This window comes from Dysidea avara, chromosome 13 (genome assembly GCF_963678975.1).
Source record: "Dysidea avara chromosome 13, odDysAvar1.4, whole genome shotgun sequence".
Lineage (NCBI taxonomy): Eukaryota > Metazoa > Porifera > Demospongiae > Dictyoceratida > Dysideidae > Dysidea > Dysidea avara.
The window spans coordinates 13,229,370-13,250,376 of record NC_089284.1 but is presented as its reverse complement, the minus strand read 5'-3'; the positions used below and the strand labels follow the sequence as shown (position 1 = coordinate 13,250,376).

Below are 21,007 nucleotides of genomic sequence, written 5' to 3'. Positions count from 1 at the left end.
TGTACGTTTGCTGTGATAAATGAAGCAACACTAATACTAATAATAATAAATATCTATCTTATAGATGTTGCTGTTCCTGGTGATGGACGTATGGCTTCTAAGAAGATGCAGAAGTACAAAGATTTGAAATTTGAAATTAGGAATATGTAGAATCATTGGGATCCATTCCAACTTCACTTACAAACTCTTTGAAGCTGCTGGGACTGTTCAATAAACAACTAGTGTTAAGGATGCAGAAGAGTGTACTGTTAAGCTCAACCCACATCCTTAGGAGACATCTGACTGTTACCTGAAACATTGGTGACATTTAGGGTTATTTGATGTATTGTGTTTATTCATTAACAAAATAATAATAATTATTATCTATTAAATAATTCCCTGCTGACAAGCATCTATCTGCTTAGGAAGAGGAGAAGCTTTCTAAATACCATGACTTAAGGGTTGAGCCAGAAAGACTATGACAGAAAAAATTGATGGTTCCTGTAATGATTGGAGTTCTTGGCTCTATTACTCCGGGTTTTTTGGAGCTTTTGAATCTCAACTCATTAAATATCTACTTGTTACAGAAGACTGTTCTATTGGGAACCTCAACCATCTTGAGAAAAGTTTTTCAGCTCTCAGCGTGTGGGTAGCACTCCAAGCTAGAACGGTTTTACCAGTTAATTCATATGTATTTTATAAACATGTTTCTGTGATTAATCAAAAATGTACAATATTAGTGTTGCTGATTTATTTACCCTGGTATATATTAAGTACCTATCTAGAGGTCACTGATTTACGGATTTAAGCTCCTTCTACTTTGGAAACACTCACATGTGATCAATAACTAGAATATGGAATTGCCAGCAACAATAGCCTCAACAATTAAATGATTTTAAATGCTTATTGCATCACTTGTAACTGTATGTTTATCCTGAAAATTATGTACGTATTTATGTTTGTGTAACTTTAGATTTGCAGAGATGGCATCCTAAAAATAGCTGTAATGTAATTATTTTATTATTGACATAAGGCTTGAAAATTAATTAGTATTAACAACATTGCAGCCATTTCTTGGCTACGACCTTTGATTTTTAACCCTGGCATTTTTTTTTGAAGACTGCACTCTTATTTCACAGTTTGACTGTTTGGCATGGATTTGTAATCACTCATGGAAGCCTGACCAAAATAACCACATGAATTAGAAGGCAGTTGACAAGTCAGCTTGTGGCAGATGGTTGCATGACAGTGACGTGGTGATTTAAACTATTTTAGTGGCAAATGTCAACTGCATTTTGTGTTGTACCTTGTACTAAAAGATTATAAGTTAATGCACTCAGTAAAATGACGGGCTATTGTTCATGTAAGTACTTGGTTATATTTCATAAAAATAATAATTTTGACATTGCAAATCTACATGTATATTACTTAGAATATCATCATGCAACAAATTTAAGTAGCTGCACTCTATGCCACTTTTAAATTTGTTCAAAAGGCTCCAAAAGACAATCATTTAAGTAGTAAATTGGTAGAATCAATAGAACTGACAATATAGTCGTAGATAGAACCTTCAATCAGCCCCTCCCCTTGATTTCCTACATTCTTAGTCAGCCAACAATTATCTGGACTATTCCAAGTCTTGGATGGTTCAATTGGTACTGGTTCAAATCCTGATCGTATCAACATCTTTCTGGTGGAGTCTACCTCAACACCATTTACCATAAACTGACCTAAAATAAGGTAGTACATACACTTAAGATGATAGTGTTAATTATTCATACCCAATAAACCATGAGAGCCATCCATTTCATCTGTTTGCATCTTCCAGTTTACATCAAGATGGTCTTTGTGAAATGTGACATCAAAACTTGCTACTGGGTTGGTCAGGAATACTGTCACAGTTGGATTTCCAGCTTGTTGGTTGAGACCACGAGTGGTCCTTACAGCAATGTTGCCAGTCTCATTGATGATGACATGTTGTAAGAATTGAGCCTTGATGTAACCTTGGCTTAAAACATTAATTGACTGCGAAACTGAATCAAAGGTTATTGGTTGAAGATCTCCATTAGGTTGAGGAATAATTGCCAGTTTACCAATCCATGTAGCTTGTGTTGGATCATCGACACTATCAATGAATAGTGCATTAATGATGAGGTGCCTGCTTGACAACAAATTGAATGCTAATCCAGGAATTCCTTGTATGGAGTAGCACAGCTTTCCACCATGAAGGAGTGGCACTGAGAAGTGAGGATCTCCATACATCTCTGTTAAAAATATGTTTAATAAAAAATACTTGTTATTCATTATACTATACACACCTAATATGTATACGGATGCATAACTACTGTATAAAACAGTGATAACTACTGTATAAAACAGTGATAAGGGGAGCAATGAAGCTGTACGGTATTTCAAATTTGTGCAGCAGTGATATGTATGTGCAGTCTGTCTGCGCTTGTGTGTACGTGAGTGCATGACTACATGCATGTATCCATACATTGCACATAGGTATATACATATGTGCAAATGTTACAATGCTGGCACATCTATATATGCAAACGCTGTTCAGACAAACGTGCCTCCATTAGTGCAACTGATTTGCTATAGGTAAACATGATTGTTGTATATCAGTTAATAATAGAAGGGGTCATTGGAAAAACGAGACAAGTGCCATTTTAGATTCTCTGTTTTCTTAAATGGTTTGATTTAACCATGTGAATAATGTTGTTACTAAGTAAGCAACAAACTTAAATTTCATGGCAGTCTCAAATTATTTTTGAGCAAATATTACAATAATTCAATTATGTCCCAAAATTCTGTTTAATGCCCACTAGGTGGTCACTTAAAATTTCAAATAGCACTTGTCCCCTTTTGCCGCTGGCCCCTTCAATTACAACATACCCCACTCATCATCCCATATACAGATCTCAACCCACACATCCACATCATATTCACCCAAAACCTGGAAAAGAAATTTTCTATTTCCATCATGATATGGATTATCTTTTATTGTGAAATGTTCACATAACGTTATTTCTTGTCCAGGGACAGAATAGGATGCATTAACTGGATCATAGTCTGTTCCAGCCACTGCAAAAAGAAAATTAAATATAATTATAATCTATAGCTCATGCATGTAAACTTACCAGCTGTTTCATCAAAAGTTTGACATCTACCAGACATGAAAGCTTTATTTTCAGGAATTATGATCAAGTAACATAATACAATTTTGCCTGCATCTTCTCTCACATTAAACTTCACTGGTTTATCTCTTGTTCCAGCAATGGTTCCATTGACAGTGACAACAGCTGTAGCTATAGTGTTTGGTTCAACATTAGCAAGCAATGGATAATATATGCACATACTCACACACACACATACACACACGTATATGTATACTTACGTACATGCATATGTAAAAAGTACATATGTATAACAATCATTTAGCATGCACATTTTCCTTTGTAATTTATGAATTCACCAGATGCTTACCTTCAGTACTACTTTGCCTTTCTATATATGTAATAAAGAAAACAAATAACAATGTGTAAACATAAAGTCATTGGCTTACTGTCCAACTGGTGTGAAGATGGAACAGCATTTGTTGCTATGATGCAAATAACTATTATCACACAGCTCATCATCTTGAACTCTTCTTCTTTTAGAATATGTATACAGAATCTTTTTAAATTGCAATCATAGATATTTTATACACTAGTATTGTTATGATGTAAGGAAACTTGTCAAGTACAAAATATGCTGGATGTGGTATCATTCTACTTAAAAGGATTATCAAAATGTAATCTCTACTTACATGAAATCTTGCTAGCTGTTTCCTGCATTGTAAACAACTAGATATTTTTTTGCACACCATGAGTAGTTACTTAATTTACCTGTAACAACAAAGTGAAAATGTCTCAGTTCTTTTACAACCTGAAAATTTCTTACATGGGGGTATGCAGGCCCGTAGACCCCCAAGGGTGGCTTCCACATTTGTTGTACCACAGTGTAATTCTCATCACAAACGTTGGCCCCCTCACATTTAAGCCTACTGCCACTGCCCCTGTCTATGAGCCACAACAACATATACCACTGCTCAACAAGTGAATGTTGATATAGTGAAGTGGCTTCTACTCAATTTCTATATTACATGCAGGTGTCATAAAGAATGTATATAACATGTAATGACTCAGTAATCCATGCAGGTGTCCTACACTACCAAGTCTTCTATTATAAATAAGATATCTAACACCTCACTAATAATTGTAGTCTAATTCTCTGAAGTACGTTTTTGAACCATCAGTGTACATGGCCACATTATGTACATGCAAAATACAGTGGAACCCCTTTAAGATGAACACTGGAAGGAATGAATATATGTGTGTGTCTTACAATTAAGTGTCTAATACACGATAGATCATTTAAATTTCTTTTCTCTCAATGTTTTCTCTAATTGCTTGGTAGTAAAAAGGGACCCCATATTGAGTTGCCATAGGGCATACACGTATTCTGTATAGATTCATGAAGGTGTTAGAAGCAAATAATTAGTTGTGCAATGATCCAGTGTTTGAGCAAATTACTTGGTGTGCTCAAGCATTAATTTTGTTTGTAAAGTTAACCTTTCTGCTAACACCTTCATCAGTCTATATACAAAACACCCATATTCCCTAACCTGGAATATGGTAGCTTATCAAGTCATCATCACTGTTTAGTAAAAAAAGTGACCAAAAGGGATTTCTTGCATTAGACACTTAATATTCTAAGGACAGACTGATGTAGGTCACTAAAGTTACTCACCCACAGAAGTAAGAATTATCCCTCTCCATATTATGAACTCTTGACAGAAATAGTAATAATGATTATGCATATTATCTTCTATGACACAATGGGAGTCGATGACATTGATTCTTAAGAACCATGTATATACTTACCATACAGTACGATAGTATCATATGGTATGATAGTATACTGTATATTAGGGATCATGGAGGTTTTGGTTTTTCTGGCTAAACATATCACCCAAAACAAACTTCTTCCTGGTGCCTTAGAAGTATTGGCTAGGACTATAACCAAGTCCAAAAGTCCCTTTAGTATGACTCTAAATATTGTTGAGTTGTGCTCAAGATGTAGACTATAAGTGTCAGGCCTTTTAGAACTCTTTCATGCCGTTGCACTTTCCTATTCTAGCACCTCCCCACATTCTACTAAGTTAGTGGAGCATACTTATACTGTAAACTAAATGTGTGTACTAGTCCACATTGTTTGTTCTTGAAGTGAACAAGCATGTAAGTTACAATGTGACCATACACTTTAATGAATTTGGCCATGGATAGATAACTTAATCTTTATAGTTTCTCATCCACCAATATCAATGCAGCTAGGTTGGTAAACTTGCATTTCTTCATGAACATAATAGATAGTTTAATTGAACTCTACAATAGCCATTTATTAACTTTGATAACAGCTTCTTACAGCTGCATTAAACCACCAATGCAATGAAACAAATAATCATTTATACAGTAAGGACTATAAGGAAAGTGATGTGGGAAAAGATGCAAAACTAATAAGTCTCTTTACATGAACAGAAACTTGGCTATATTATAGTAGATCTAATTGCAGATTCATGATTGATGAGTACTGTTTTATTGTTTTGTATAGATGTTGTTTCATACAACAGTATAATGCATGGATATGGATTGATAGATTAAATATATTATTTGGCAAATGAAACACTTCAAGGAATTATTTAACCATGAGCATCTCTCCTTAGCTACTTACACTTAATTATCTGAACAACCTGGTGCTGTAATATAAAAAAGTTGGTGCCTATATATTAAGTAAGGGGTAGTGGAACAGGCTAATGAATGTATAGGAAGTAACTTTGACAAGTTTGAAGCATACAACCTACACAGATAAGGAGGGGCATGCCCCAGAAATTTTCCAAGTTCTGAGACAGTACTTTGCATGGGTGGCCATTGTCACCATAAATACTTAAGCAGCTACTTACAATTGTGAATGATTAATGCAATTATTGCGATTGATTGCTCTGTTAGAGCATCTTGATTTTTTGTCACAAGCATTGACCAGAGGTTCACTCGAGATACTTTAAGGCCACTTCAAGTATATTCATTGTTTCTTCTTCTGTATGATCATTTATTTATTAGCAATTTACTACAAATTATTGTCTATTTTTAGCAATCAGGATCACAGCCCATCAAGTATTTACTGTATTCACACTCTTAGTCTATTTTTATATGTTGTGTAGCTTATGAATTTTGAAACTTAGTAGCAATAGCTGTAATGAATAATAAATTGCCCACCCATGTGTATTTTGAGGTCAATGAAATATGAAACAATGAATCTACTTAAGCAGCCTAATAAAGCATTCACAACAGCCATGTATGATATTCTAATAGAACAATCATACATATATAAAATAGCTATTTGTTATAACTAGTATAATTTTATTAATAATTTAAAATAAAGTATGGATCCAGCCTAGTGAAACAAGAGATGATTAATGGTATACAACATAGCTCTGTGGGAAAGTCTCTACTTTGGCATTAACGAAAATATAGGTTTTCCCACCAGGCTATGTTGCATGTAATACCATCATTTGTTTTATTGCAAGGCTGGATCCCCACTTCATTTTTCAATATACTGTACTAGTCTATTCATTAGAATTAATGAATTTCATTTACTATCCTGACATAATTTAGCTATATTGTATGCAAAACTGTTCTCCTATGTGTTGTAAGTTTTAACTTCTAAATATCACATGCTACATAGTAAGAGCATTGTTGGCACGGCAGAGTATATAAGTAGTAGGATTACAGAGAGACTTTGTTGTAATATTACTTTTTCTCTCAATCAATTATTGTACATGTAATAACTCAAAATTCAGATATGATACATTACCAGATACCACCACATGATCATGCAGTCATACCCATAATGCGCCACATGCTTACAAACAAATTGGTATCCGCTATATATAAGATTGCTGTAATGTACATGTATACGTGGCTATAGCTAACAATGTCACTCATCCAACACATTTGATGATCCAGATTGCCTAGCAGTATACATAATGTTAATGATAGTTGGATTTACCCAATTCATCTTAGAGCAATATTACATATGTGTAGAGAAGAGACAAACGTAATGCGAACAGCACAATGACTGTAGCATTAATACTAACTATAGTGTGAGAAGGTATTATGATACAGTAGGCTGCAAAAAAAGTTTACATTTTGTAATTGTAATTACGCTGTAGTAGCGTAATTACAAAGCGTAACTACGAATTATGCTCTGTTGGTAACTATGAATATATTGTATATATGGCTGGTGAAAAACTACTTTTTTGCATAATTACAGATTACGGTCAAATGTAATTACACTACAACCATGGTAATTACTTAGTAATCACACCGTAATTACAATTACAAAACGTAAACTTTTTTTGCAACCTACTGTATGTAGCTGTTCACAGTTCTATGTAGAAAGAGGGGAAGCGTCATGAATGCATGTACCAACAAAGAAAATAATTATATGGCTCTTGGTTATAATTATTAGCCATGAGTGACTAGACTGGTGAGAAAATTATAGTACCTCACAAAACTCAGTCAATGGACTAGTACACTACATTCACAATGGTGTAATCTTGGATGCTACAAATGGTACTGATTCAAAACCTAGTTGAATTACCATCTACTAGTGGAGTTTACTTCAACACCATTTGCCATAAACTGACCTATGTATATCAGATAATAAAAGTTCATACATATGTGATTATATTTTTTTATATCTAAAAATTCATGAGAGCCATCCATAAACAATTTGGTACCATTGTTTGGAACCAATTGATGATTTGATTCCAAAGTTGTTATTAATCAGTAGCAAATTAATTTTATGTCTAACCGAGTGAAATTAACTGTTTATATATTTGTGTGGCATTACAAATTGCAGCTTTGTGTGTAAGACAAGATTACATCAATGCATATCAACAGTTGTGTAGTTTTACAGGCATAATAAATGTTTTAGTCAAGCACATTAATTCAGCAGTCAAAATTTCCTGTTATTCAGTGGAAAATCAGTGGACTCAATAGAGCTGACAGTGTAGTCATAGATGGAACCTTCAATCAGCCCCTCCCCTTGATTTCCAACATTCTTAGCCAGCCAACAATTATCTGGACTATTCCAATTCTTGGATGGTTCAACTGGTACTGGTTCAAATCCTGGTCGAATTAGCATCTGTTTGGTAGAGTCTACCTCAACACCATTTACCATAAACTGACCTGTATAACAATAATGAAGTGTAAATATAGTGTTAATTATTCATACCCAATAAACCATGAGAGCCATCCATTTCATTAGTTTGAATCTTCCAGTTTACATCAAGATGGTCATTGTGAAATGTGACATCAAAACTTGCTACTGGGTTGGTCAGGAATACTGTCACAGTTGGATTTCCAGCTTGTCGATTAAGACCACGAGTTGTCTTTATAGCAATGTTGCCAGTTTCATTGATGACAATGCGTTGTAAAAACTGTGGCTTAAAGGTACCTTGATGGACAATTTTGATGGATTGAGAAACTGAATCAAAGATTATTGGCTGTGATTCTCCAACATGTTGAGGAATAATTGCCAGTTTACCAATCCATGTAGCTTGTGTTGGATCATTGACACTATCAATGAATAGTGCATTAATGATGAGGTGCCTGCTTGATAACAAATTGAATGGTAATCCAGGAATTCCTTGTATGGAGTAGCACAGTTTTCCGCCGCGGAGCAATGGCACTGAGAAGTGGGGATCTCCATATATTACTAACAAAAGTTTAAAAGACATTATTAGCATACAAAAATCTCATACATCTATTTGTCTGTGTAAGCTACAACATACCATATTCGTCATCGTCTATACAAATCTCAATCCACAAATCCACTCCACATTCACCCGTAAGGTGGAAAAAGAAATATTTTTTGTGATAATGATAATAATAATAATCGTGGTAGTTGTTGTCTATTATTGTAATGGCATCATAAAGTCTTGGATCACCAGCAACGACTGTAACATTTACATCAAGTGGATAATAGTCTCTGTTAGCCCCTAGAACATTATTATTATACATGACTATAAGTGCGGATAGGCAATACACCACCTACTGGCTGTGCCATCTGAGGTTTGACATCTGACATCTATCTCAGTTTTATTTGGTGGAAATTCAAACTCAAAGCATAACACAATTATTCCATCATCTTCTCGTACTGTTATTTTGTATGGATAATATTCTGTTCCATTCCCTGTACTTGTCTCATTGACAACCCTCACAGTAGCTGTAAAATATTATAACGGCAATGAACACAAGTATAGCTACATATATAATATGCTATAATGTTAGAGTGACTGGCTCTATATCTCTTAGAACATATATATATATATATATATATATATATAGTAAATTACTTAAAATTGTTTACATCAGACCACATGACAAAACTTGATAACTAGCTATTTAAATATTAATGTAAATATTGTTTATAAGAGCAATACAAAATTTAGCTCACAATAGCTTCTTGGAATTTTGCTACACAAAAACTTACCATCAATATGGGCACCTTCTCTTTCTATACAACAAAACAAGAAAAAATGGTTTAATTGTCAGTCATTACAGGACAATATATTTTACTTACTGTCCAACTGGTGCTCAAATGGAACAGCGCTTGCTGCCATAAAGCAGATAGCTATTGTCACAAACTTGAGCATCTTGAAACTCTTCTTGCTTGCAGATTTGGAGATCTTCCCTGATAGTAGTAGCAACTTCACATGCTTAGCTGGACATACTGTCAGCCTTTATATACACTTCAGTGAGACCATAAAGCCTGATATATGCAGAATAAGGAGCCATTATTGCATTTGTGAAGTAATAAAAGTAGAACTGTCAAAAAAGTGTTCCTTGAGCTGTAAACAACTAGCATTTGTATACATCCTGTGTTCATATATACTTATGCAAGTATTACAGCATACAGTAGCTCTGTATGTGTGTACTACAAGTATAGAGAGAACTGTTGTCTATGATACCTATAACAGCACCCTGTACAGCTATACAAGTATATTCATTTATACATATATCTTACTACAATAAATATAAGGAGGTTATAGTTACAACTGTGAACATGATTTGTTTTGATGGAGTAAGAACAGTTAGGAAAACTGATATGACACTTCCCATGATGCTGCTGAATCTTCTGGTATACCTTTATGTGTTTTACTTCATGACCACATAATACATTAATAGCTAACTATATATGTCTCAGTATACTGTTCTACACATGAAGCATTGCAGCACCTGCATCACAGCTGCATGTATGAACTTCAAGGGTTTATTGATTAAATTATCAATATGTCTGGATAGGATGAAAATTTATGGCACATCATTGCTTGTTTGTACCAGGTAGTACCGCTGAAGATGCTATATAAACTAATAATATGTATGTATATATATGGCCAGATAGCTATAATATAGCTGTTTATGATCATGTGAAAGCACTGAAGTGTGCATTCTTTCCAAAAACCAATCCTAAAGTTCATAGTGCAGTATATATTAGATTAGTATACTAAACTATATTATTTTCATAAATAATTTCATTGGAAACCCCATTCACTGTATCCCATGAAACAGGTTGACTAGTTAAAAATCTATTGATGTACGTATGTATATTGTTACTTTATGGCAATGCAACATGTATATACATATAATTTAGATTGGCAAATAAGTGGCAACCTGTACCTGTGTATATAACGCACAAGACTGTAAACTGGCTACATCACATACATATATAGTAGTATACAGATGGTATGACAGTATAATACCAGGTATGCTTTGAATAATAAAAGAAAGCAATAAGGGAATATAATGTAAAGGTAAGTGCTTTGATGCAAAATTAAGGTTGGTATCAACTATGATGAATTAGACTCTCATAAAGTAATCTTGAAAGATGAAACTGAAATTGAAAGAAAATGAAAAGTAATTATATAAACTGAAAGATGTGGCTTATATACACCAACAGATGTATTGAAATTTTAAATGTACATATAGTTCCATGTATAACATGGACAATGGTAATAATGTCATAAAATTTGAGAAATATAATATTATTTATGGACAATTTAATATGTGTACATATACACAAAGGCTGGTCTTTGATTGTGTCCATATCCAATGCTGCTCACATGGTGAATACCATCACTGTGCGACAGCAATGGATTTGTTAATAATCCTTCTGCTGGTTGGAAGCCTTGTTACAACTTTTACTTCCTCTACATGATTCAGTTTGAGTATAACTTAACCTCTTGAAATCCTCACTTCATCCTCACTTCTCAGTACCATTACTCCATGGTAGAAAACTTTGCTACGAATTCCTGGATTAGCTGTTAGCATCAATTTGTTATCAAGCAGGCACCTGATCATTAACGCACTATTCATTGATAGTGTCAGTGATCCAACAGAAGCTACAAACATGGAATGGCAATTCTTCCCAGCAGTAATAGTGAATGTACACATGGTATGCAACAGGGGTGATTCTAGCTGACTGGTTTCCAACTACAAACCAGAAGAGTAGCTGCTTTACCTAAGGTTAACACTTCTGACACAATAGTGGATCCAAATATTTGAAAACAGAGTTACTTCACCTCTGAGACATGCCATTTAACTACAGCCTATGTAGCTACATACTATAGCCTAGCTACTTTGAGTAAAATCACCCACAACATTGTATCACAGTTGAATTTATCATTCAAGGCCTTAACAAAATTATTTCAAAACGTTAACACTAAATTATTTTTTAGAAATACGTTAGAAAATATTCAGTGATCTTTTACTTATCATTTTATTTACTAAAGCTGACTGGTTTCTGGAAATGGTATGTCGTTACACACTAACATAGCACTCTAAGAAGTAGTCAAATTTCTCATTAACTTTTGTAGTATGTTATAGTGAGGATGAGCTAATTAATTATTGCATAATAAATTTCAGTCACCAATTGCCTTATAAAGCACAAAATGAAGCGAATTCCACACAAAAACAGTCAAGCTGTGTAAAGCTGGTGCAGCCTTTAATAGCCTGAGTGAAAAAAGTTGTGAAATCAAAGGTGGCTGCCAAGAAATGGCTGCAATGATGTTAATGCTAAAATCACCCAGGCTTTTTAAGGCCGCACCATTTTTTCACAGCTTGCATGGTTGTTTTTGTGTGGATAAGCTTATCACAATAGTGACCAAGAGCTATATGACAACAAATTGACTTTCTCAGCATCATGGTTTGGCAGTTGTTTGGTTATTATACTTTCCTACTAAAGTAACTATACTCACACAGCTTGGATTCAGTCTTACAAGTACCATGCTAAACCAAGCACAAACCTGCCAACCGAATGTACATAATTACGTTTTCAGCCATGCATAAAGGATTCAGGGTGTTGCAAATGCACTAGTAAAGCATTCTAAGGTAAGTGTTAATGACACTGACAGTTATGTTTTGCATTCCAAATGATTCCATATAGTTTTGGAAACAGTGCAGCTGTGCTAACATAACTAATAAGTTATCCAACTAGTGACAATCAGTTTAACAATGTAGCATTTGTACCACAAAAATAACTTTCCCATAAGTGTCTAAATTCTGAAACCATTGTATGTTAATGTCTAGCCATCTATATTAGTTTTACTCTTTAATTTCCATATAAAGTCACGAGTGACCATGTATGGACTTATAGCTATAGTTACTGTAATTATATGTACTATTAAAGTGTATATAGCTATACCAGCGTTGAAACCGGGTCGGGTCATCCGGGTCTGACCCGGATTGGATCACGTGAGAAACGAAATTGTTCGTTTTACGACGTGGAAACTTATAAACGCTATCGCGTAGCTCTTTCGTGAGCCACGCCTACTTATCGCATTACCAACATACGCTCAGCCACGCCCATTTGTTAGTAAGTGCAGTATGTAGCACGAAACTGAGGGTATCTATGTTGAGGGATAGCTATTGTCAGTAGGTGAAGACCTTTTTTTTTTTTTTGGTCTTCAACCTACAGCTAGGCTGAAGTTGCAATATTTACTCAACACGAATCGAACGCTCAAAATGTAGACTCGTTCGCTCGCTCGAGACTAGCCGAAACACGTCTCGGCTTTAATCACATCCGGGTCAATCCGGGTCACATCCGGGTCAAATCCGGGTCAGTGGGTCATCCGGGTCAGCAGTAGTGACCCGGTTTCAACGTTGAGCTATACCACTACAGCTAAATTACTTATATACATCAATTAAATGTTTACACTGGTATATACAGTATGAACTAGACCTAATGGCCACACCAAGTCAAACCTTAGTTTCTGGTCACCCGCCCGCATGGCAAACCTGAAACCCTAGTTTATGAGGACTATTATTATAATATTACAGGTGCTTAAGTGCACGTGACCCAGCAAGACACTTATTTTTTACTGCAAAAGATCGATATACTCTAATAGAGCATTCAGGGATTCCAATAGAGCAGTCACACTACTCTTAACTCTAATATTAGGTATATATGCCACACTAATAAAATGTTTCTAACTATAGCTAGTTTTGTCCTTGATTATATAGCTGTTCAGATTATAACTGTTACTATTGCTTCTGTAACCAAAGTAATTTCAGTAGCATTAACTACTAGTCCATGCAGATGGACCATAGCTTTAACTTTATAATTCAAATGTACTCCTCTAATGATTAGTCTAGTAACTTCAAATTCCTTATCACTGAACACTACAGGGGTATGGAAAGCCGGCAACATTCGGTGAGCTTAAACTTAAACTTTTCCATAACTAAAATTAGATTGGCAAGTAGAAACCCTTATAGTTTAAACATTCCCAGATGATCACTAAAAAACACTAGTCTGGAGCACTCAATGACTCAAAACTTTGACAGATACTTTTCTCAAGGTTACTGAATAGAAGGCTGGAAACACATAACTAGTGGGCTAAGACTTCACATTTGAATGAAGAATTTCTGATGTGAAAATAGAAATTAAATTTCATTGTGTATCATGATCATTTGAACAACTTAGCTATAAGTCATAGTAATACTTTCCTGACATAGCTAATGAGACATTTATTTCACTTGGAAAGCATAAGTAGCTACATGAGCAAAACATTTCCTATAGTATATTCTAAATAAATAAATAAATATACTTAAATGCTATACATCAGTGTATAGCTAGCCATGATCCATCAACAACTTTCCTAGTGCATTTTTTGCCGAAGCACAACTACTTATGTTGTTGGTTAAGTTTGACTAAAAACAAAATCAACATGAATTTGCTAAATTGAGCAAATAATAATACCGTACAGTATATTGTCACAGTAGAGTCTATAGTCCTGAAGTCCTGATCATCCGCCCGCCCGCATCCATTTGTAGGCTTGGGAGTGACCAGAAACTAAGGTATGACTTGGAGTGGCCTATACATCAGTGGAGAGTAAGCACTCTGAATTACAGTTGTGTGAATCCAAAATTATCAGTAGTAATGAAGAATGTTGAGTCTCAACTCATAAATCAGTGTTAACTTTACTTGCTAAAGATCCCATGTCCACTGAAATCTCAGAATCCTCTTCAATGTCTGTCTGAACCAGCAGAAAATATTAGCAAGTCAATTAATGAAATATCAAACAAACTTGACCAGTGTTCAAACAGCTACAGTGCTATAAAATGTAGCTAAGCTCAATTTTATTATACACAATCTTGTTGAATCTTCAAAGGTGACAGTGCAGCCAGGAAACAAGATGATGATTTGCTTGAATTTAAATAGCCATTGGTACCAATGCAAGACACATGTCAGGGGCGGATCCAGAGTCTGGAAAGAGGGGGGGCACCTTGCTGAAAAAAGTTGAAGAGCAAAAAAAAAAAAAAAAAAAAGGTCACAACAATAATTTATCCTTTACCAAATATATTATATCACGTATGTTATGTAAAATAAAATCCTATTTATAGCTTCATAAGTAAGCTGCACTGCCTCATGAACATTGTGACTGCTTTATTAGAGTAATTGACTGCTCTATTAGAGTATCTCGATCTTGTATGCAATTTCTTGAAGGGGGGGGGGGGGCATTTGCCCCAAATGCCCCATCCTGGATCCGCCATTGCATGTTATACAAGAAAGAGTACTTCAGCTGCAAGAATAATGAAAAGAACATACAGTATATATGTACAGCCACACATAAAGGATTCGGAGTACTACAAAGCAGGTGTTTATGTCACTGACAGTTATACAGTTTTGTATTCTTCTATATCTGTTTTAAAAGCAGTGCAGCTGTGCTATCATTACTGTTATCCAGCCAGTGGCAATCAATTTAATAATGTGGCACTTGTACTTGTCGTGCACTGCCATGTATGCAGCACAAAAATAACTTTCCCTTATATAAGTGTCTAAATTCTGAAACCCTTGAAAGCAGTACTGTTAAAACAGTGCTGAAAGTAGCTACTGCATGAATAAAATGGATGCTAACATTATAGAGATAGCTAGCAGTTTTCTGACCATGCATTGTTTAATACTTAATCAGTTTATTTGTTATAGAAAGAGTTTATAATGGTAATGACATAATTATTCTGATCATATCTCTCTTGGCATTTGTTCAGTTCACTTGAATAGGTAATTCTTGTCCTTGTATGTATAGCTTGAAATTTCAGCTGAAGTACACTCTTTTTTAACTAAATTGTGCCTTGTTACTAATAGACCATTAACAACACCACCTTGCATATGGTACTCCTGAACAGCCACACACATCGTGAGCTAATGATAATGCATCCATGCACCATAGACATATAGTTATTAATAGATCACACCAGCAGGGCTGACTGCTCAGTAAACAATGATAATAGATAATAGTACTTATTGCAGTGCATTGTATTATTATGTATCTGGGCATGTGAGAACCATATATCACTGTATAACACTTATTAGTTAATCTCACTTTGAGCTGTGCATACAGGAAGATTGGCAATTCTACTCTATATGGATTAATTTTAGTATTACAAAATTAATTAATGGTATAGCACTTAGGATTCCAACATGCTTCTTTCTCAAAACTCATATGGGTAGCCAACCATACAAGAACAATGACACATGACAGCTGAGTTACCATAGCAGCTAATAACCACAAACAATATACATAACTCAAAGCATATCATTTGAAAGGCCAGTGCTCTTTAAGTTTGCACGTACATATATAACTATACTTAACTGACTGATCATTTTCATACATACAGTAGCTATATATATACTGCCAGTTTAATTTCTGTTTTAGTAGTGTATTATGTAGTGAGCATGCATGCACACACACAGTGCACACACACACACACACAGAGTGCACGCATGCACACACACGCACACACAGAGTGCACGCATGCACACACACACACACACATACGTGTAATTTTATTTTCAAGTTAGTCATTTTCATTCTGTAAGCACAGTAGCTAGTTGTACTGCTAATATTATTATAATAGTTAAATTACATACTACACTTCAGCATATTAAGTGATTCATCTCTATATTTGCACATTTAGGTAACACTCTGAACCTAGTACAAGTTAAGTCTTAATGAATATGTATGTTTTATGTTCAAACTGGTCTTGTACCTAGTACAGAAGTCTTAGTGGATTGTATTTTATTACTTCATCCTACACAATTAGCATATAAGGCCACGAAAAGTTAATTATATGTTTCTGGTTCCCTTCCTGATCATTTTTTTTGCTGAATGAATTGCACAATTACCATATTTTATATCTGTTGGAAGGTTTTCATGTCTTGTAAACACTCTTTTCTTATAAAGATGCACTAACTTTTATACATTAACTTTTGTTTTTCCCTATAATTCCATGTACTGCTATGTCAAACGTAGTGTACCCACATCAAAGTCGCAAAAAAAGTAAGCCTGGTCACCTGGTCAATTTTGAAGAAATGGTAAGACCAGATGCAATTAACTTTGCACAGCCTAAACTGTAACTTTTCTGCATGCTATAATTATTATTTGTATTGTAATTTTACTGCTTTTAAATATACAGTATTTAAAAGCAGTACAAAAACAGCCTTTAGACACTTGGTAAGACACCCAGTGGCGGATCCAAGGAGGGCACGTGCCCCTCCCTCCCACACAAAAAAACATACAAGATCAAGATACTCAAATAGAATAGTAACCACACATAGAATCCTCTGCAGTTGTTGAGCATAAAACTTGAACTAGCATCTGCAGCAGCACTTAGCCTGCTAAGGATATTTTGCATATTTTGCCAATGTATTTCCTGCTAAGAATATTTTGCATATTTTGCCAATGAAATACACATAGTCTTTTGTATTCCATTCTTTATAACAGTACTGTATATCTGCAGGTGAAGATACACTTTTTCAGTAAAAAAAGTATTTTAATAACTGGAATCCTAGCAAGACAAAAAGAAAAAAAATTTATAGCTACTTATAAAACTAAATAATTATATCAACACAATTTTTTTGCCATTTGTAGTTGGTGTCAGGGGCGGATCCGGGGTTTGGCAAGGGAGTGCACCAGAGTAGTAGGGAGCAGGGGTATGCCCCCCAGAAGCTAAAGCTACTTCATATGTTTCAGGACTAAAACTTTTGATGTAGAGTGGTTTTATGTACAAATACATATCTAAATCATACTGCTTTCTAAGTGGACTAGATTAATCAAGCGTTGCATGGAGATAAATGGCAGTCATGAGTAGTTCAGCTAGCTATAGTTATAGTATTTGGTTATATGCTGCAGCATTTATTACTTCAGTTCAATATATTGATGAGGCATCTATTCAAACTTGGCCACTACTCGATGCTTAAAGCAATGTAACCCTTATTTTCAAAACACAGCGCAACTGGAAGCATATACGGATATATACAAAACAGTCATTTTCAGACATATACGGAGAATATACAGACAAATACAGAGACGGAGCAAGATGGCAGGCCGTACGTATACAGGTGTATAGCTTGCCAATGAACGACGTTACATATACGTGAACGCCTTCTTCTGTTCACATAATTGTGGTCAAGACTGACTGCATTGTGTGAAACGTCGTCAGGGGCGAATCTCTATTGTGACAAAGAACCAGCCGCAGCTACTGATTGACTGACACTCGAGTGGCAGTATGGTGCAGCCGAAGCACAGATGGTAGAAGTGACTGATGTTTCGAGTGAGTACTAGTTTGTATGTACAAATATAACAGCAGTTAGCCGCCGTCCTTGTTAAGCTACCAGCGGCCCAACGGGAAGGAAGAACTGCAGGGTTTTGCCCACTCTTGGGTAACTCAGGCGCCCTTGTTCGCTTGTCCCTTTTATTCTTTTAGTCAATGGGTCGGGAAAAGAGAATGAACAACGGATGAAAAATCATGCGGTTAGCTACACTCAGGAAGAAAAGAAAGTCTTTGGGTAACATGCTGCCACAAACAGTGTCATGTAGCTACAGTCTCGGTGGACTTAAATGCTACAGATCGTATATTAGTTATAGTTATTTTCAGTTTGTATGAATTTGGTTAGACAATATGAATTCCTAGCCACTCTTTACAAACTTTAGCCAGAGAGATTCTTTGTGATGTACGAAATATCAGCATCATGTTATTAGTAAATTTGATTCAAGGTGCAAACGTTAGCAGATTCTTGATGGTAGATATTTAGTAGTGGCCCAACACCGCTTCACATAGTAAAACATCTGTTTTTTGCTGACCCGATGACAAAACAGTGCTCTGCAGCTGGCTATAGACTAGTTGTTTACTGCCAATCCATATATGGCAGCATACTTCATCTGTTGTCTGAAGAGAAAGTGACATGGCCACAACAGACTAGTAGAGTCAATCCAATGGTCCCAGCATAGAATCTGGGCTGGCTTGATTTCTGTCGTCCTGGAACAGAAGTGTAAAACTCCGAGTGGGTCAATGAAGGTGAATCCATGGCGGAATTAAATTTTGTTGAGTCAGTCTGGCAATGCTCACCCCTTCAAAAAGAACAACAGAAACTTGCACACATGCAGTAGTACGCACGGGATTGCTTGAGTGTGGGATTGTAAGGGGTCATTCTTTACATGTACTCATAAAACTGTTGACACGCTTTACTTACCAGTTCTACTCGTCTGGTCTCTTGCGTGGGCATTCTGTGGGTTGCTTTGCATCTGTGGGAGCTGGTGCAATGTATTGAGAGACCCATCTGTATCAGATGAGTCCCATACAAATATTAATTATTGTGATATCCCTGTAGTGTGCTTTATTTTAAATCTCTTTACCATGTTATAAAGTGCCCAGCTAGTTATGAATATAATAACTATGGTTACAGACTAAAGTGTAACTGTTACATCTTTGTCTCATCTCTCTTGGGTGTGATGCATGTGACTGGCCTAGCCCAAACCCAAGACAACATGTGGCCATATATATATACCCCTTAGCTTTGTGTGCCAATAGTATTGGCAAAAATAAATAATAATTTACTGTAGGTATTGGTATGAATTTTACTTGTGTATACCATGTGTCCTGTGTACAATATCCTCTACTTATATAGCTGCGTGTAGGTCTCAAGAATGCCAAATGATGACACAAGCAATTTTAATTCTTAGGAAGGACGTTGGTGAGCTGTGAAGTCAGATGACCAACCATGAAATTGCTGTAAGGGAAAGTCCATGCAGTGAGCCATTACCAATTAGTGTTATTATCACAATTTTTTTTAATTTACAACAACTTCATAAATATTATAGGTTTTTTGACTGTTATATTCAATTACTTGCTAACGAATTTACTCAAGATGAGAAAGAAAGCTGATGACTATTTTCTTAAGTTGTAATTTTGTCTTATATCTCTAATTCTGTTCACAGAGCAGCACATCGACACTATGACACCAGCGTTTAGTGTCAACCATGAAGGAGTGAGTGAATCGCACAAACAGTTAAAAAAGAGGTGCACATAAACTACAGATAGTCAGATACTATAATATGCAAGCTGTATTATGTTGACTGCATATGTCCTTTCATAGAAGAATTACATGCAGGACATGGACCTAAGAGAAGAGGGACGATGAAAGTAATCAGGTGTTACACGTCCTACTAACCACTGTGGAGATCTGACAGTATGTGTATATGTGTACCCTATAATAATTGGTAACTGTGCACTTATGCAATATAGACTTTGGACTACCTACATTTTTGAAATGCTGGAACATTGAATAAAGCATTGAAGGAAAGTGGATATTGTCTACTCCTTTGTAAACTCTGTACGATGTACCTGCTTGGGTGATTCAGTAAGTTATTTGTGCTGCATTGACCCTGTGTTTCTAGCAATCTTGAATCTTCAAGATGCACAAGTGCTGAATATCACAACGTGGTACGTGGCATGCAAGATGCTGGTCACATGTATGTTTTTATATAGAGCACTCCAAGAGCAGTTAGTTTGAGAGATACCAATGTGAGTAGAGTTATACTGTATGGTTTTGTTAATTTTTATCTCATGTACTACAGCAGTCCCACAAGTTCAGTGCACCTACTCACCTTGAAACTGGCATTGGTAAGTATATTTACAACATGCAAAGTATGAACATTAATGTTAACTATTTGCAGATGAAGAAATGATGTGATTGTTCTCAGCCGTATGAAGAAAGCAAGAATTGGGTAGTGTTGTGGGTCCTTGCTACACAGCTCAGTGATGATCAGGCAGAACAGTTATAACTGAAAACTCATTGACTATGAGGTTGTTTTACCTTTTTTTTTTTTGTTTCAGTTTCATTATTGTACAACTGTACTTTGTTTTGGCTCATGTGAAATAGCAACAATAAATCCAAAGCGACGCCATTAATTAAAAGGGTATTTCAGAGGGGATATGGGCCGTACGAGGGCAAGGCGTGGGTCTAGCAGAAGCGTATACAGCCGTATAGAGGATGGTATGCAGCCGTATTGAGGTATGTGTGACTCTGTGTGGGTCTATAATACGATTATACTCGTGACATATACAGAGGTGCCGTCTAA

General features: G+C 35.5%; 2 protein-coding genes and 1 long non-coding RNA gene across 13 annotated transcripts; 1 reads left to right on the top strand and 2 right to left on the bottom strand.

The window, feature by feature from the left end:
• Positions 1-1,347: 1,347 nt before the first annotated feature.
• On the bottom strand, positions 1,348-3,684 carry LOC136242584 (uncharacterized). The gene is made up of 6 exons (XM_066034024.1): positions 3,551-3,684; positions 3,472-3,492; positions 3,126-3,293; positions 2,881-3,069; positions 1,761-2,243; positions 1,348-1,709 (listed from the first exon to the last, which is right to left on the bottom strand). Exons 1-6 carry the CDS (start codon positions 3,621-3,623, stop codon positions 1,489-1,491), a joined length of 1,155 nt encoding a protein of 384 aa, XP_065890096.1. The 5' UTR covers positions 3,624-3,684; the 3' UTR covers positions 1,348-1,488.
• A 4,189-nt stretch (positions 3,685-7,873) lies between these two features.
• Positions 7,874-10,084, bottom strand: LOC136242476 (uncharacterized). The gene is made up of 6 exons (XM_066033907.1): positions 9,673-10,084; positions 9,583-9,606; positions 9,145-9,315; positions 8,882-9,088; positions 8,323-8,805; positions 7,874-8,276 (listed from the first exon to the last, which is right to left on the bottom strand). Exons 1-6 carry the CDS (start codon positions 9,743-9,745, stop codon positions 8,044-8,046), a joined length of 1,191 nt encoding a protein of 396 aa, XP_065889979.1. The 5' UTR covers positions 9,746-10,084; the 3' UTR covers positions 7,874-8,043.
• Positions 10,085-17,918: 7,834 nt separating this feature from the next.
• LOC136243041 (uncharacterized) lies at positions 17,919-20,828 on the top strand. Of its 11 annotated transcripts, XR_010694729.1 has the most exons (8): positions 17,920-18,200; positions 19,555-19,914; positions 20,023-20,115; positions 20,172-20,286; positions 20,342-20,369; positions 20,415-20,450; positions 20,504-20,549; positions 20,603-20,828. It is a non-coding gene; the product is annotated as an uncharacterized lncRNA (long non-coding RNA). The 11 variants fall into 11 exon arrangements; XR_010694731.1 differs by having other exon boundaries at positions 17,919-18,200; positions 19,555-19,658; positions 19,865-19,946; positions 20,172-20,450; XR_010694727.1 differs by having other exon boundaries at positions 17,919-18,200; positions 20,342-20,450.
• The last annotated feature ends 179 nt before the right edge of the window (positions 20,829-21,007 follow it).